The sequence below is a fragment of the Prunus persica genome, chromosome G6 (assembly GCF_000346465.2).
Source record: "Prunus persica cultivar Lovell chromosome G6, Prunus_persica_NCBIv2, whole genome shotgun sequence".
NCBI lineage: Eukaryota > Viridiplantae > Streptophyta > Magnoliopsida > Rosales > Rosaceae > Prunus > Prunus persica.
The window spans coordinates 30,547,610-30,565,053 of NC_034014.1; the positions used below are offsets into that span (position 1 = coordinate 30,547,610).

A 17,444-nucleotide genomic window follows, 5' to 3' on the forward strand; every position below is an offset into this window, starting at 1 on the left:
ATAAGCTAATACGATCCAGATTTCATATTTTAATTTATAAACTTTCTGGACAGAATGAAAGTATTTTTGTATCTTCGGACATGTGCTTGTCAATTAGTAAGCTAGCGTATATTTTACAATCTCAGCCCCTGCGTATTCCGTTCACATCCATGGTGAAGACGATAAAATGAACAAAGCAGACTTCTTCAGAAAATAATTAATAAATGCAAATATCTGCTACCTATGTTGGCCAAAAGTTCTTAATTAAGGCTGAGAATAAGAAATGTCAACAACTTACATACACCTGGTTCTCATCCTAATATACCGTAAAACAAAATATTCCTCCTAATACTTTCTTGCAAGCTATGTTTATGCAAGTAATGTACGCTAGAGAACATCCTAACCTAAATACTTTCTTTCAAGGACCTCAAAACTTCCTTGCAAGCTAATTTGAGTGCTGTCTTCTTGTTAGAAGCCGTTGATGAATGCTTGTATGTGTACCCATTAGCTTCGACCTCTATTGTAACAGTAGCCACATTATTTTGGAAAGACTTGACGGGTTTCTTCAAATTATAATGCATTTTTTGGCAATGTTCATTCAACTCTCTTACAGGATGGAGCCTCATCGTTTCAGGAGTAACCAAAGGCTGTATGAGAGGACTTATACTTTGAAAGACAATCTTCTTATCATATCCGGAATCAACAAAAATTGCCCCTGCTAGAGACTCGATAACATCTCCAAGTACCTGTTACAAACATCAACGGAAAAATCTACTGAAAACCCCATACATCTCCATGTACCTGTTTCTAGGGGGATTAATTGTTGACATTTGTCACTTAGATTATTCTTATAAAATTACATAGTATGGGCAGCAGAGAAACATATTGAGGGTATGGGCATGGTAAGTATTAATGACAAACCTTGGGGAAGGATGTCTCAGATTCCCATCCAAAAGTTGATTCGCTTGATAACCGCTCAAAGTTTTCAATTGTATAAACTATATCCTTGTGGAGTTTGTGTGAAGCATGCAGGATGTGCTTGTGCAATCCAGCCTTTATAGCAGAACGAGCATAACAATCATTGTTCACAGAAGCAGACCTCATATCAGTTAAAATTCCAGGTGACATCCCAGGATATTTATTGTACAAATAAATAGTAATTAGATGATCCAACACTGCATCCCCAAGAAATTCCAACCGCTGCACAACAAAGAATATACTTCTGAGAAGAACAGATAATACGTTGAAAGATCACAGATCATGAGATAGTCATGTTTGGCCTATGATTTAAAAAAATGTTTAAGCAAGGATGAGCACAAAAAAACTGCTGCGTAGGGCATCAAATTTCCATAATGTAAAATATGGCGCAACAAACAGATGGAATCCCAAAAGATTGAAATGGAATAAAGTACATTTTGTATTTTCATGCATGTCAGTGAAAGAGAGAGAGAGAGGGAAGGAGGGATGGAGAGGGAAAAGAGAATGAGAGTAGAAATCAAATCAATTTAAGCAAAGAAGCACCGTTAGTGTGTTAGCATATCACATACGAGGAAGTTGGCATACATGATACGCATGGAATGAATTTCATCGTCATTGTATGTACCTGATAACATCCTGGAATTTCAGGAAGCATGTATGAACCATGGGTTAGTGCTTCCACTAGAAGAGAAGGATCACGGAATGAGTAATTTAATAGGGACTCTACATGTCTGACATTAACAAGCTTCTCTGGTTGCACTTGGAAGTGCCTACCATATGGTATATGGACAGAATCAACCTTTATACCAACCCAATTCATGAAATACATGGCAGCTATTTCACCACCAGTGCTAAGAAATGCACCAATTAGTGCCTCAACAACATCAGCAACACTCTTGCTTTTTACCTTCCTTCTTTCCCTGAAGTAAATTCTTCTTTCATTAGAAAGCAACTCCTCATTTAGTAAATGACTTTCAGAATAATCTCCTGGTATAATCCACTTTTTTGGATCAAAAGACTCGTTACGTATAAAGCCCTACAATATGAAAAAATGGCAAACGATCATAAATACAGAAAATGATTTATTTAAAAATCAACAAAACCTATAAGCGGAAATGAATTCGTTGTCAGGAAGCTGTGAAAAAAGTTCTTACATTATCCTGATAACAGTTTTATGAGCACAACTAATGAGGGTAACAAAATTGAGAACATGAACAGAAAATAGAATAAATAAATGTTACCGGAAGTTTGCGTTCACATCCAAGCTTGCAAAGGGCAGCATTAGAAACTATCTTGTCCTTCTTTACACTGAGAAGGCCTTCATGATTAGTTTGATAGGTTTTAAAGAGCTGATGACTAGCAGCATATTTTAGAAATGAATCTCCAAGAGCCTCTAGGGATTCCAAATGGAACTTCTCTTGGCACTTTTTTGTTGTAATAGCTTCCAAGACCTACATATACGTATCAATAAAATAATCAAAAATTTCTGGATAAGGAGTTTAAGAAACAAAGACTACAACATGTTTACTGATATAGCTTCCATATTCAAGTGACAAAATACCAAGACCTTAATGATACAAAGACTACAACATGTTTACTAATATAATATCTATTATTCAGATGTTTTACTCAAACCTTGCTCCATTATACTCGTAGAACCACTAACAATAATCAATTTGTCTTATAACAGGAAAACACAAAGGCAGAAGTAAAAGAGAAGACAAGGGAAGGCTCGTCATAAGTAACCCCATTTAATGATTTGTGTGCATAGAAAAGTGCCTTCTTGATTCAGAAATGTTTCATTTTAAAAATAAATAAAAAACCAAAGTATCATAATACTATTTAAAATGTAGTATATTTACCTTAGTCGTTGGAATAATAATATTTTGCATGCAATTATCCAAAACAATTTTTTTCAAGTTGACAGCAAGAAGTAAAGCCTCCAGGTGATGCATAATTGACGGAATAAATGAGAATGAATATAAAGTGCTGACTGATATGGGTGACATAATAATAGAGCAAAGTTCCGGCGGCAACTCAACAGATGTATGACTCGATTCTGCAACGAAAAAACACATTAAGTATATTATAACAATAATTAAGCATGAGAAACAAGAACTGGATCCAAAACACAATAAATTGCCCTAAGTGATACCATTGAGCAATTTTCAAACTTTTGCCTCATTCTTATGAAAAGACCATGTATGCTGGCCACATAAATGGCCTTCTGGTTTAATAACTGAAATGTCATGTCACAGTGCAAGAATTTTGTGCTCTTTACAGAATCAAAAATGCATGGTTAAAGATATCCAAAAAAATTCACTGATTGTAGTCATTCAAAATCCACTGACTTTCAGTTGAATAAGTGATAAAATAAAATAAAGACAAACCTTAAATTTGTATAACTCACACAATGAATAAAACAAAAAGAAAACAATTACAACCTTCAAAGCAATAACTAACATATGCATTCCCTTTTCCCCTAAATCTAATGATAAAATAGCAGAGGGGACAACTAAACATAACAGACAAGACTAATTAGTATTACAAAACACTTGGCATTCTTATCTACCATGAGAATCTAACACAAAATATGTAAGAATATCATACCTTTTTCTGTCTGTTGTCTGCACCTCTGAAGATAATTTTGTACCTGGAAAACACGTCTCCCTTTCAGCAACAACTGTTGATCAAAACACAAGTTAATCCTATGCCTGCAATAAGGGAAAAATACTAGAGTTATTCACAAATGGCTAGGTTATTATATAAAACACACTCAAAGTTGATGAAGTTCTTTTCTTTTTGCATACTTCATTAAGTTCTTTTCTTTTTTTGAAACACAGGTTCATTAATGACATGCAAACACAAGGGATACGGAAAAAAAAAAACACAGACCGTTCTTCATAGTACTTCTTGTAGGTAAGGGCTCTGCCATCCCTAAGACTAAGAAGTGAGTTTCCATTCAACTCGCCCAACAAACCAGTGATGCAATATAAGGTACCATTATGAGGAGTACAGACCAAGGAATTCTGGATCATGCAAGTACAAACGACGCCGCTTTTGGTATATATCCAATTCGGTAGAGAACAATCTACATGATCCTTAGAATATTCTTCACATGGAAACAATACAGATGTAATGCATTTCCAATCAATTATCAGAGGTCTCTGAGGTACTTTGGTCCCTGGGAGCAAAAGATAATCAACCCCAATTTGTCCTCCCAAACAAAGTCCATCTAAAACTTCTTCCAACTTATTCAAATTGTGATCCATTAGAATTCGGAAAATTGTGATTTGGAACTTTCTGCAAAGAAGTACCTACCAAATAAAATCATACAAACAGGGTAACACATTAATTTATCTTATGCATCTTATAATACTTAAAAAGTAACGAAAAAACAAAACATTACCTGCTCTGAACTAAGATGAATCTCTCCAACATATTTAAAGTTCATAGTTAAAGTACCTCTGCCAACTTCTAAGTCAAAATGCATATTTGCAATATCGCAATCAAGCTCACTCCTCATACCAAGTACAATATCATGAACTGGAATATCATATCCAAAATTCTGATTCAACTCAATTAAGTAACAATGATACGATATACTAGCATCATTTGAGCAAAAAGGCTTGACCAGTTCGACTGGGACATAACTGGATTGTACATCATCATAAGGCTCACACCCTGCACACAACAAAAATGGAAGAAAAATAAATTTACGCAACAGCGAGTGTTTCAAACTAATAATGTTACACGTATAAGACACAATCAAAGCATAGGCAGATAAAGGTTAGAGAGGTTACCAAGCTCCTGTGTGCCTTCTTCCTCAACAATATCGGGAACAAGATTATCTGTTAAAGCGCCAATTTGGTGAAGTTGCTTACAAGCTTCAAAGCATGCAATCTGCTTCAGAATTTTAACATTCCCTTCTACATGAACATCAGGTATTGGACAACTCTTGGGAAGATGCAGAGTGCAGGTCTCCTTATCCCACCTTGGAGCAGGTTTAAAATATCTGAAAAAGAGTGTAAGAAATTAAAAAATCATATGAAAAAAATTCATGAATGGAATACTTAGCAGCATTAAAGTATAGAGTGTTCCACAGTTCCACTAAACTAACCCATCAGAAGGGAGCCGTGAGCAATAGAAGTACATCAACTGAATAGAGGAACCAAGGGTCAAGCTTGCTCCAGTACTTTCAACACGATAAAAGTCATCATCCTGCAAATTGATTTCCAGAGATGTGCAGGGAAGAGAAGAATGGAGTAAGGACTCTTTTCTCATTATATCTCCGCTTGCTAGATAATTTTGTAGTCGAGAATGTGTATTCCGATCGCCACTGAAGAAAACAAAAAGATTAGACAAAGTACACAAAATAAGAGAGTAAAATCTGAAATTCCTTGGACAAACTTGTCAAGTTTCATAAGCCGCGACAATGCCACCAAGAGAAAAGTTAGGGAAGACATTAATTTCAGGGAGACTTTTCAAATCCATGCCCCATACAAACAGATATGAGAGGTCGTATGGGAAATGAAATGATACAAATAGAACAATTACCTTTTCACCATTAATACATAATCAGAGTTTTGCATCCTTGCACGACCTCTAGACTGTATGAAACTACAAACAGTGGAAGAAGGATCAAATCTAATCACCAAATTGCAGCTTTGAACATCTAAACCTTCTTCAAGAATCGATGTTGCAACAATGATGTTTACCTGAAACATATACATTTGCAAGATCAAACATGGCAATTGGTAAGAGACATGATACTGTGATTCTGAAAGGACAAAAGTAAGCATACCATGCCATTACGAAATTCTTCAACAATCTCGTTCTGCTTTTTTCTGGTTTGGGATTGCATCCCACTGTTATTTCCCGCAATATATTTTGTCTTCCAGTCATTGTGTTTAGGAAGAAAGTTACTCAATAGAGATTCAATGACGACAGCTGTTATGACCCTCTCCACAAATATTATACATCTCAAATCCGTCAATCCCCTAAGAAATTCAGTACATCTAAAGTTCAAATGAGGGAAAATGTAACTTTATAATTAAACATTATATATACATGTGTGTGTGAGTAAATCTGAGAGTGTGGCAATTGATTTACCCAAAGAAAAAAAACTGAGAAGTACATTCCAAATGAGGAACACATCTAGATCTGAAAAAATTCCAAACCATTCTACATTTATTCACAAACATAAAAAGTCACTCAGGCCATGTCAACCTGTATTCGAGAAGCAATTGGATGAGACAGACAACTTTGGAAGTTAGAAAGCCCTTATCCAAATCGTATGTAACATCATCAGCAATAGTCCACTTTGGATCTAAAGGAAAGGCGTAAAGGAAAAGGAAAGAAGGAAACAATGTAAGCAGTAATGACAAATCAAAATCACAAAAGTACTTAAATGAGCTTAAATAGACATACCAGATGGTAGAAAAGATGCAAATGCTTGGTAGGCTTCGAAGCTAAAATTTCTAACAATTTGATCACCCAACACATCCAGTTTCTCCCATGAAAACAAGTCAGTTTCTTTGTGTGAAAAGGACCAAGCAGCCTGTTTCTCAAATGCAAATCCAATTATTTCTGTTATCCATTTCCAAGGACAGCAAAAGAAAAGCCAAGGATAATAATTAATACCTTTGAAGCCAGCCAAACACCAAGTTCATCCAAACAAAAAGTTAAAGCTGAAAAAAACTTCATCATCTTTCTGCTTATGGATTCCGATGTAGATTGACTGAGATCCAAACTTTTTAGCGACAGTTCATGCTGGAAAGCAGTAAAACAATTGTCAATGATATCAGAGAAACATTCTAGCGCTTTGCAAATTAAAAAGTAAGAATATATGATTAAATAAGAATATATGCCTTTAAAAAACAATCACAAAGACACGAACATTACACTCCTTAACCTCCAAGCGAAAGAAAAGAAGAAAGTACAGCATGAATATTCATTCAAGTTTTGAATTACAGAGGTTTGCACAAAATTTCAGCCCCAAAAAAGCTATTTCTCAGTGCTAAGAAATCGTCAGATGATCCTCTACCTCTATGCATTTCCCTTTTTACATGCATCATACTGGGAAAAAACAATTCTAGTTTTGCATTAAAAATACACACCTTTTCTTTCAAATTCTTCAACTGGTTTGTTATATGTGCATACAAGGCATATGGAATCTCCTTGTGCCTGTAATATTTAAACTTTGGAATCGAATGTGGTATAAACTCAGCAAGCACAGATTCACTAACACATGTATACACCTTGAACCATCAACAAAAAGCGGAGGAAAGAAAAGGGTTAGTGATCTTAAACATGTTGAAGAAATGATAGATTAAAGCCACAAATAATGAAGAAGAGACTACTGTAAAGCAATTCTGCTATGGAAAGTAAAAATTCATGTATGAAGAAAGCTGAAGAAGGAACAAGAAAAATGTCTACAACGAACCATGGTAAAATGACTAAATAAATACAACATTTTCTAACAAATACATGGTTCAGAACATTCATGTGCTCTAGGCACATCCAAACAAACGTAAAAAGGTTCCAAGGACTTTCCCTTTGTAAATCACATAAAATGAGAGATGAAGAAACCAATATTAGATTAAGTTTTTGTTCAATAAACATATGCATACAACTCCCTAGCACCAAAAGGGAAAGTACCATACGCTTAATACCATGGCAGCAACATGACAACAAATAGATTCAACTTGGACATGGCGGATGGCTATAAGTATATTTTTAAACATCCTAGACATCAACAAAAGAAAAGGTTTTTTTTATCTTTAATAGGACCAGAGAAATAGAGTCTAGAGTTCTCCTTTGAGGAATCAACTATATTTGGTAACCCTAATACAATGCTAAAGTAATTCAAAGGTAGAACTAAAACGGTTTGTCAATTATAGACCCTGTAATGTTACCTTTCAAGTCAAACATATAAGCACTAACGGGTTTTGTTGGTTTACCACTACTCTCAAAAGCTTGAGCTTTTAGAAATGGGCCGCTAACTGTTCCACATTCTAGCACTTCTCTAACATATGGACCTCTCTCCACCACCACAGGGTCCCATAATTATACATATATTAGGAGGTTGCAATTGCATGAATCCAAATTTAGGATCTCTTACCTTGATACTATGTAAAGTTTTTTAGTCTACCATTGTCACTAAAAGCTTTGAAGAACCAAAAGGAGGTGAGGAAGAAGGAAAATAGGAGGGGAAACGTGAGAGATTTTCCTCAAATGAACAGAATCAACCTTTGAATTCATCAGGGCCTCAAGTTCATCAATTATTTTCCAATAGAATGACTCTGACTTTCCACCTATATCCAAAAATATATATATTCGTGAAAAACAGAATAAAAAGGATAAGCATTTAATAATATAGTAGATATAAATTATATAAAATACTTTCAAGGCAATATACCTTTTGACTTTATGGGGGAAGCAGTCATTCCAAATATTCTTGGAAGTTCAGCTGCATCAGAATGTAGTTGACGATGAAAGAAGTCCTGCACATCAGCCAAATCCTTCAAGCATTAAAGCATGCACTGTAAACGCAACAATATCATGAAGAAGAATCAACACAAATAGGAAACATTAACTTTCAGTTAGTTTTTTGCATTGCTAGTGTGACGTCACATTGCCACAGAACAAATTACTAAGAACTAATCAATGTTCAAGCAGGTTTCCCATGACGATATTATAAATATTTTGGCAATGAACAAAAAGTTAACAAATAAATGATAGACAGCTCACCTTCATTATGCAAGCATACGGGTGGTTACCCCTCGCATGATGGCATTCATCGAGAATCAAAACCTTTATCATGCTTAGTTTGAAGAAGCTATGCCTCAAATTACTAAGCAGTATTGCAGGAGTCATCACGAGCACCTACAGTTATAAAGCTGAAAGTTAAAGAACATATTGTTTGGCATATGTTAACAAATATCACACAATTCTCTACTCTTGATCCGTGAAAATACTAAACACCCGTTTGACAGAGGAAAAACTGAAAATTTGAAGCACTGATCATGTCTCTTGGTAATTTTGGGAAGCTTGTTTACCAACTGCTTCACAGTAACTGTCATTGGCTGTTTTTTATCAGGCATTTCAGACATTTAAGAAACAGGTTCAAGCCATTTTTAAAAGATTTTTTTGACTGCTATATTCCTTTTAGAAAACATCAGATGGGTTTTGGTCATCAAACAGTTATCAAATAACACAATTTGAAAACCAAAAAATATGAAACAAATCAAAGCAGCCAAAAACATGATGTTCAAAACTAAATCACATGATATGTCCAAATGAGCTGAGTAAATATGGCAGCTTCTAAGATAAAAATAACATAAGACATTTGCAAATATATGTTATATACGTATGAAAAAAAAAAGTCAAAACTCCCACCTCATATTTTTCTATTTGTTGCTTCCACATATCAGCTTCCCAGAAGTCAACTCCCATGTCTCCCCAATACATTCCCACTTTCAAGTCAGTGTGCATTTTCAAGGCTTCAGCTTGCTAATATTGTAAGACACAGCAAGAATAAGAGGAATGTAGAACCTTAGCTTTAAGCCTTTCGCAGATATATCTAAGGATCCCAAAAATCTATTATCCGTGATATATCAGGAATAGGAAATGTAGAGATTCTTTACTTTAGTCTAAAATAACTACCGTAGAACAAGTACATTTTTCAATGTTCAGCTCTTAGTGAAAAATGCCAAAAGCGATATCAACAATTTGCAGAATACTTGCATAAATATGACAATATCTATCTTATAAATATCAGGTGTGAGTGCCCAAAACACACACACGCACAGAGGGACACAGAGTTGGAAATTGCATACTTGTTTGACCAAGACAACTTGAGGAACCAAGAAGACGGCAACGAATGGAGAAGGCTTGCGAAGCATATATGCATAGCTCCGGAGAAGCATGATGGCAATCAGAGTCTTTCCAGAGCCAGTCTCCAAGAACACTATTGTGTTCTGCTTAATTGCTGCCTCTAATGCTTCTAGCTGGTAACTGTAAGCAATCAGAAATATAGAAATTTTAAAATTGAAGGAAAATAAAAAATGCAGGACTCATAATTCATTAACCCTTCCTTTTGAAAGAAAACTCATTCTTTTGGTTTCCTTCCTGATTAACCAAAAATCAAGAAGCAAACTGAGGGCAACCACAATCTATATATGAATTGAATGAAATTTTAATTTCTTAACGAATAAAGAAAGCATCCATTCTCCTCATCCTACTCCTTTTCCTTCATTTTTCTCACCAACCAAACAATGAAAACAAAAAGAGGAAAAAATAAAAATCAACCTTCTGGCGAATGGGAGAGGATCAGCAGATAGTTGGATTCCGTCCATCTCCATGTCAACTGGTTCCGTAGCTTCTGCCGACATCATTTCACTGAAATTCCAAAAAAAAAAAAAAGGCATTTGTTTAGAGACTCTCACTTTCTCTGTATCTCACGGACACTTAAGAGTAACTAAAACATAAATGAAAAGCCAAAAAAAAAAAAAAGAAATTGAAAAGAAACAGCAATGTAGGAAAGGCTAAGGCCAAGGCCAAAGCCATGGCAGAAGAAGGGAGGCTCAGGCACTCACCTCACACTCACAGAAAGTGATCCAAGCAGAGGCTGAGAATGATGTAAGAGTTGAGTATGAGAGTGTGTGTTGTGTTGTGTTGGAAATGTAAATAAAGAAGAAGAAGCTGATTCTGAGGGACTGGAAGGAAAGCAAAGTATCTGTATGAGATTTCTGGGGGAGGGGGATTGATTACATCAGAATTTAATAAAGTGAAGAGGGAAGAGTCCGTGATGATGCTAAGTCGCCTACCTTCGACAACTTACTGAGGAAGCAGCCCCTTTCCCTCCTGTAACTTCATCCTCATTCAAATATAAAGTTAGAGAGAGAGAGAGAGAGAGAGAGAGAGAGAGCGAAAAAGTTCCTTGGGTTCTTTCCTTCTTCCTTCCTAAATTCTCTCCCTTCTTGGGGAAGGGAAGGACTTTGTAGGTCCCTCCCCTGGTCTCTGGAATGAAGAAGGGTAATGTATGATGTGTGTCATTTTGTTACACCGTATTATACTATGAATACATGTAAAGTTTTTTGTGTCAATTTATACTATTTAATTATTTGACTATTTTAAATAGGTTGGGTTTTTAGTGCTTGTTTGGCATTGTTTATTTCGGGTGATAAGTGATTTTTAAAAAAAATTGAGAAGCTCAACCCGTTTGGTAAACTATGAGAAAATTACTTATTGTTAAAAATTGATGTGAAAGAAAACTAAAGGGAAAGCAGTTAATGAGGTGCTTTCATTTTTTGATTAGGGAATCAATTTTGAAGAGGCGATGGATTTAATGATTATGAGGGAATTATTTTCTGATTATGCGGCAATCAGTACCAACAACATTTTTAACAAAAAGTTTACCAAATGTCAAACTGTTTTATCTTACAACTGATTTCTCTCACAGCAAATCTGATAACGATTATTTTCACAGTACAGCAATGCCAAACTGGCCACTCTCCTTACATGACTAACTAATACAACTCACACACCCCTGTTTAGATAATACACGCTTAATTATACAGCTAAGAAAAAAGAACACATACGTTCACGTGAAAAATCCAACAACGCTATTTTCATCTTCTTCTCCCTAAGGTTCTTCTCTGCTATCTTCTCCAATGTTATTCTCTTCACTCTTCTCCTGGTATCTATCTCTCTCTCTTCCCCCAGTATGTTTCTTCTCTCTTTTTCTTTCTTTATATATATTTTTTATTATTAAATCTTTGTGGAAATTACGTTATGAGTTTTTCCTCTTTGACCTTTTTTTTTTCTTGCTGTATTGGAACAATACATGAGACTTTTTCTTTATATATTCATCTTCTCCAGGTATCTAACTCAATAATCAAATTATCATCCCAAGTTAGCGATTAGAACAATACATGCCGCTATATATATATATATTTTTTTTTTTTTTTTACTTTTGGTTCTTTGTTGGTTTGTCTTCTGGTTATTTCCATGTTGATACTGCTGGCTATTGATTCTCTTATTGCCTTCTTTTGTTGGGCTTCAATATTTTCTCTTTTTTTTCTTAATTATATATATGCAAATTATATTGTTTATATTTCCACTTAAATTATCAAAGAATTTTTTGTAAAAAAATAGTATGATTCGATGTTATCTGGTACAGCACCAAACACAATATAACTTAGTCAGACTATTTATTCGAAACAACACCAAACGCCTTATAATATTATGGATAAACAATCAATACTCTCCAGAACAAATTAATATTATTCGACGGAAATTAATCAATACAATCCGACGTACCATACGACTAATTTCTGCGACTTATTATTATACATGCGTGTATCATGTACGTATAATAATAAGTTGCTTTGAAATTACAAATTGTCACTCGTCAAGACCTCTTCTTGCTCTTACCTTTTCTTTTTTTTTTTGGTAGTAGGAGGGGCAAAAGCCCAGCAACAGAGAGATTACGAAAGGAGAAGGCGAGGTCTGGAGTGCCATTGGCATCAGCAGCCAGGGTGTCAATAAGAAATGTCGGAGGCAGATCAAAAGTATGAATGCCAGGGACCAAATCAGCACTCTTTGCAGCCAAGGCATCCACAGCAGTATTCATCTCACGATAAATATGATGCACAGCGCAGCTCCAATCACCATGAATTTTTAATTTGCAGCAATTGATGATATTGGTATTACTTACCCAAGAGAAGAGGCTTTGAAATTTTGTTCGAGTGATATCTTTTTGTTGTTTGTTACTTTATACTTCACAAGAAAGCATTCTTATGCTTTTGGTTCCGTAATGATTTTGATTTTCCTTCTTGGTGTTATTCATGCTTGATTTGTCCCTGACATATCTTTCATGTAGTGTGTGTAAATTTAGTATGCTATCGTTCCTCTCAATAGAAAACGTCCTCAAAAAAGTACAAAGGATTTCATAAATGACGGAATTTAAAATGATGGAAATTAATATTTTAGGATTTGTAAAGTTTCTTGTTTGAGTGATGGATTTAAAACACAAAATTTAACCTTTATTTGTAAAGTTGTCTTTTTTAAAAACTCAATCTCTCTTGGGATTTTAGAAATTACGAATTTTAGATCGAATTTAAAATTGGGATTTATGATCTCCAAATTCTATATTTTTTCCCACTTGGAATTTCTAAATTTCTATGTTTTTTATTTATCCAAACACGAAAATTGGTTCATGTCAATTTAGAAATTCTGAAATTTGTCAAAATCCCAAATTTATTTCCCTCGTCCAGACGCACAGTTGTGTTATTTCTTGTGGTTTGTTTGTAGTCCAACACTGTTCATTTTACCACCCCACCCCCAACAACACACACAACCAAGACCCAATGTAAAAGAAAGGTACAACATATCTTTTGAATTCAATGGGCTTTCAGAAGCACGCAACTATTTCTTAAATGGTGGGTAAATTTACAAGACCACATTGTCGACCTCCTCCGGATCCAACACAAGATTCAATTATACAATACAATTCAAAGCATGTGATGTGCCAACCCAAATCTTATATGCTGAATTTTCATAATTAGCTAGTAGGAGTTGGAGTACCTACACCTACACTACACCTGCAGCAGTCACCTTCATACTGTATTTGTGTTTGAGGTAAGCTTTAATGTAAGGCTCTAAATCACCATCCATTACACAAGTGATATCCGACGTCTCGTATCCTGTCCTTACATCCTTCACCAGTTTATACGGATGGAACACATAATTTCTTATTTGTTGGCCCCATTCTGCCTTCACTACATCTCCTCGTATTTGCTTAATCTCTGATGCCCTTTGCTCCTCAGCTATCACTAACAGCTTCGCTTTCAACCTGCTTAGAGCCTTTATTTTGTTTGCAAGCTGAGATCTCTCTTCTGCATTGTAGTCAAAGAAGAAATAGAGGTCATGTGGTTGTGTTTTCAATCAGATGAACTATAAAACAAAGTTAATAACTGAACAAGTGGATGGTTAATGGTGAAAACTAAAAACAAACTATGGGGCTAAGAGAACCTGTGCAGCGAACAGTAACACCAGTGGGAATGTGAGTAATCCGGACAGCGCTTTCAACTTTGTTCACATTCTGCCCTCCTTTCCCGCCTGCCCTTGAAAAACTTATTTCCAGGTCCTCTTCAGGTAAATCAACTTTCAACGACTCTTCAGGTAGAAGAGGCATGACGTCAATACCAGAGAAGCTTGTCTGCACGTAACTTCAAGTTAGAACATACAATAGGATATATGTGGCAACTCCACCCCCCTCCCTTAAAACCCCACACACCTTCGAATGTATGTGTGTGAATATACACCTGGCAAAGACCTCTAGCATTATATGTTTAATAATTTATAGTTTACAAGATAGATACCTGGCGAAGACCTTTGGCATTAAAAGGGGACTGCCTCACAATGCGGTGTGTTCCTTTCTCCCCAGACAAATACCCATAAGCATAACGACCTTCAACTTCAATTGTCGCTGACTTAATTCCAGCTTCCTCTCCTTGGGACTTCTCAACTACTCGTGTCTTGTATCTCTGCTTTTCTCCCCACCTCACATACATCCTGAGTAACATTTCAGCCCAATCCTGCACTGAGAATTATCAAAGGTTTACAAGAAAAATATAAGCATATGACTGAGAAAAGTTTTGTGAACTAACCTGGACATGTTATAACTTATAAATAACACATGATCGTAAAAATACGCACATGGTTGATCCATCAATTTTTGGGCTATATCTAATGTGTTGAGACTTTTACCTTATATACTTCTCATGTGTTAAGTTCTTTCAGTGGTCAGGATATTCACATAAAAATCAGATAATGACTACTCAGAAAAAATAATCGGCTAACAGAATGGAACCCTTAGTAAATTGGAAGGAAAAAAAAAACCACAAAGCACCTAATGGTGCTTTAGATTTCATTAAAGCCCTAAAGAGGAATACAAGAAAGATCCTATGGGAGTTAAATTTTGGTTTTGATAGAAACGGAACTAGTGTGGCACTATCAAGGCTAAACATTAACATGGGGACATGGCCTGTAACCATATGAAAATGAACTTCCTCTAACTTTACCACCACCATCAAAGGACTAAGCAGAAGTCCAGCCAAAGAAATGAATAGTGGATGCCAATTCAGTCATTGCTGAAAATAGCTTAACTTCTCAGCGGTAGTAACATACTGGGGTAAACTGCTTCTGGTCAACTATGAACCAGATAGCTGCCTTTTATATTTCTGAAAGAATTTCATTCATGAACAATGCAATATTCTTGGTCGAAATGGTAAACTCACCACCTATATATGCATCTCGCAGAATGTAACATTTCCATTAAAGTAATATAACCCAAAGAACTTGTTGCTCTTACTTTTTATTATTCTAATTACCTGTGCATCAGTTCCTCCAGCACCAGCTGTAATAAAGATGACAGCACCTTCTTTGTCATAAGGCCCAGAAAGAAGTTGAGTTAACTCAAACTGATCCAGTCCCTTGTTCAATTCCTTGATGATACTGGCAGCCTCTTCAAGAAGTCCATTATCTACAGAGTCCATCTCTTCAGTTAGCTTGACTATTGTTTCTGCATCTTCAACCTGCATCCAATGTATTTTATCCACAATGCAATTTAAGAGGAGGTCACTTTCTAATATTCAATATCTGCAAATGGGTAAATATATGTAGAGTAAATTAGTAATGATCTCCTACTAGATAGTCTGATGTTGTACTGTCTGGCAAGAGAGCATTACTATAAAATGTCACCAAAATACTATAAAATGTCATCATATTAAAACACTTCATAAATAATTATCGTCATATCACACTTCAAGCATACTCCTATTATCCTGAAAAACAACCATGACGCCATGGCAAACCAAAAAAAAAAAAATTTGATGCGAAAACAATATTCTAAATGAAATTTAACGAAATTTGTGCACTGACCTGTGATTTGAACTCATTCAGCAATCTTATCCTGTCTTTAACATCAGTCAGGGCCGAAAGGTTTTCTTGAGCTTTAGCTCGGTCATCCCAAAAGGAGCTATCAGCTGCTTTCAACTCCAAATCTGCAACTTCTTGTTCTAACTGTTGCAGACAGGCAGAGTCTCTTATCTCTTTAACACGTTCCGCCGTGGTTTCAACATCTCTTCTTAAGAAATAAAAATCTGTGAGAGATAAGATGAAATTATGACATTGTATGATTGATGTGTAGATGCAAGTAGTAACGTCCTTACACCAAACTCCTGATTGCAAGCCACAGTTTGCGTTTAAAGGAAAATAAATAACAGCATATGCATGATATACAGCATCTTGCTTAAATTGTAAGACAACACTGCAACTTTAAGTACGAAATTCATGCTACAAAATATGCAGACAGAATAAGTATGCCAAATAAACACCACGTTCCTTGATTTTCAATACTCAAAACCAAGTGTACCCACAGAGAGAGAGAGTTCAGGGCATTTAGGCATTGTCAACCGACGAGAAAAGGAGATTAACCTCCCATTGCTCAAGCATGCTTTAATTCAATATCAAGCTTAAATTCTCCAAACAGACCTTGCATTGCCCATTCTCTTGTGTCGGTGTTGAGCCCCGTGCTTACTTGACTCTCCGGTGTCGCAAGTAAAACTGAGTCAAATCAAACATCAACTGTAAAACAACTTGAACAACCCGAAATTGAAAATTTGAAGAATCAGAATTTTCTACAATAACCATTATAATCATATGGATAAACCAATGAAAACCCAGCAAGGAAAGTAATGAAATACATAAAACCAATGAAGCTCCTGTGGGCACATATAATCTCACACACTCACAAAATAGAAAAATAGAACAAACGCAATATACTCTCGCATAAGTTCCACCATAAAGCTCCAAATGGAAACACAGAGAAAGCAAAACCGATTAACACAAGACAAGTACGTAAACTGAAAAGCTCAAACTAACGCACCAGTAGGAGGAAATCGACAATAGCTTGAAAGCTTTGTAGAGACAGTGTACCAAAAACGAGAAGTATACGAAGTGGGCCTTTGTAGTAACTGTGGTAGTTTGCTATTTGGAGGCTTGGGGCATAAGATGGCTGTTGGGCTGCAGAGAGGTCTCAGATGAGCCTCCATCGCTGTGGCTTCGGCTTCAACTTTGATTAGGGAATGGCTGATAGAAGTTCGAATCCTGGAGGAAAAAAAAAAAACAGACAAACCAAAATTCGTATTAAATAAATAAATAAAAACTGTAGAAATGTTTGTCTGCTATGGATAACAAAGAAAGTCGTCCTACTAGCGTTGTGTGGTGTTTGGGTTTGTATCGAGTACCCACGGGTTAAGGGGAAAATCTAACCATATTATGCAAGTAATCGTGTGTTATAGTCGTGACATTTCCGGATAGACTAATAATTACTTCTTCATTTAATTATTTTAGTGATTTTATGAAAAAGCAACTTTACTTATATGGAGAATCACTTTTTATATAATTTTTTCCATAAT

At 35.6% G+C, this 17,444-nt stretch overlaps 2 protein-coding genes across 6 annotated transcripts; both read right to left on the minus strand.

The window, feature by feature from the left end:
- LOC18772497 (endoribonuclease Dicer homolog 2) lies at positions 213–10,997 on the minus strand. 5 transcript variants are annotated; one of them, XM_020567134.1, is made up of 24 exons: positions 10,788–10,997; positions 10,557–10,588; positions 10,270–10,359; positions 9,798–9,975; positions 9,358–9,471; positions 8,710–8,844; positions 8,378–8,462; positions 8,209–8,273; positions 7,077–7,217; positions 6,601–6,729; positions 6,388–6,517; positions 6,187–6,286; positions 5,762–5,957; positions 5,515–5,675; positions 5,078–5,296; positions 4,761–4,972; positions 4,367–4,641; positions 3,853–4,274; positions 3,568–3,671; positions 2,820–3,016; positions 2,199–2,408; positions 1,583–1,993; positions 901–1,179; positions 384–725 (listed from the first exon to the last, which is right to left on the minus strand). In XM_020567134.1, the coding sequence occupies exons 3-24, from the start codon at positions 10,353–10,355 to the stop codon at positions 384–386; spliced, it is 4,191 nt and encodes a 1,396-aa protein (XP_020422723.1). In that variant the 5' UTR covers positions 10,356–10,359; positions 10,557–10,588; positions 10,788–10,997. The 5 variants fall into 5 exon arrangements, with proteins under 5 accessions (XP_020422718.1, XP_020422723.1, XP_020422720.1 ...); XM_020567131.1 differs by having other exon boundaries at positions 10,557–10,676; XM_020567130.1 differs by having other exon boundaries at positions 10,557–10,709.
- Positions 13,335–17,252, minus strand: LOC18775273 (peptide chain release factor PrfB1, chloroplastic). Its single transcript, XM_007205290.2, has 7 exons — positions 16,913–17,252; positions 16,519–16,590; positions 15,907–16,127; positions 15,357–15,560; positions 14,346–14,561; positions 13,996–14,182; positions 13,335–13,859 (listed from the first exon to the last, which is right to left on the minus strand). Exons 1-7 carry the CDS (start codon positions 17,076–17,078, stop codon positions 13,555–13,557), a joined length of 1,371 nt encoding a protein of 456 aa, XP_007205352.2. The 5' UTR covers positions 17,079–17,252; the 3' UTR covers positions 13,335–13,554.

What these genes read in the sequence shown, in the direction of transcription:
- LOC18772497 (XM_020567129.1), bottom strand. Translation starts at nt 10,355, where the DNA reads ATGATGTCGGCAGAAGCTACGGAACCAGTTGACATGGAGATGGACGGA. An exon ending in CCTCTCCCATTCGCCAGAAG is followed by an intron (nt 9,976 to 10,269) that starts GTTGATTTTTAT and finishes GATTGCTTACAG; the next exon opens with TTACCAGCTAGAAGCATTAG. An exon ending in CGTATGCTTGCATAATGAAG is followed by an intron (nt 8,463 to 8,709) that starts GTGAGCTGTCTA and finishes GCTGATGTGCAG; the next exon opens with GACTTCTTTCATCGTCAACT.
- LOC18775273 (XM_007205290.2), bottom strand. Translation starts at nt 17,078, where the DNA reads ATGGAGGCTCATCTGAGACCTCTCTGCAGCCCAACAGCCATCTTATGC. An exon ending in CTGGAGGAACTGATGCACAG is followed by an intron (nt 14,562 to 15,356) that starts GTAATTAGAATA and finishes TTCTCAGTGCAG; the next exon opens with GATTGGGCTGAAATGTTACT. An exon ending in TGTTACTGTTCGCTGCACAG is followed by an intron (nt 13,860 to 13,995) that starts GTTCTCTTAGCC and finishes ACTACAATGCAG; the next exon opens with AAGAGAGATCTCAGCTTGCA.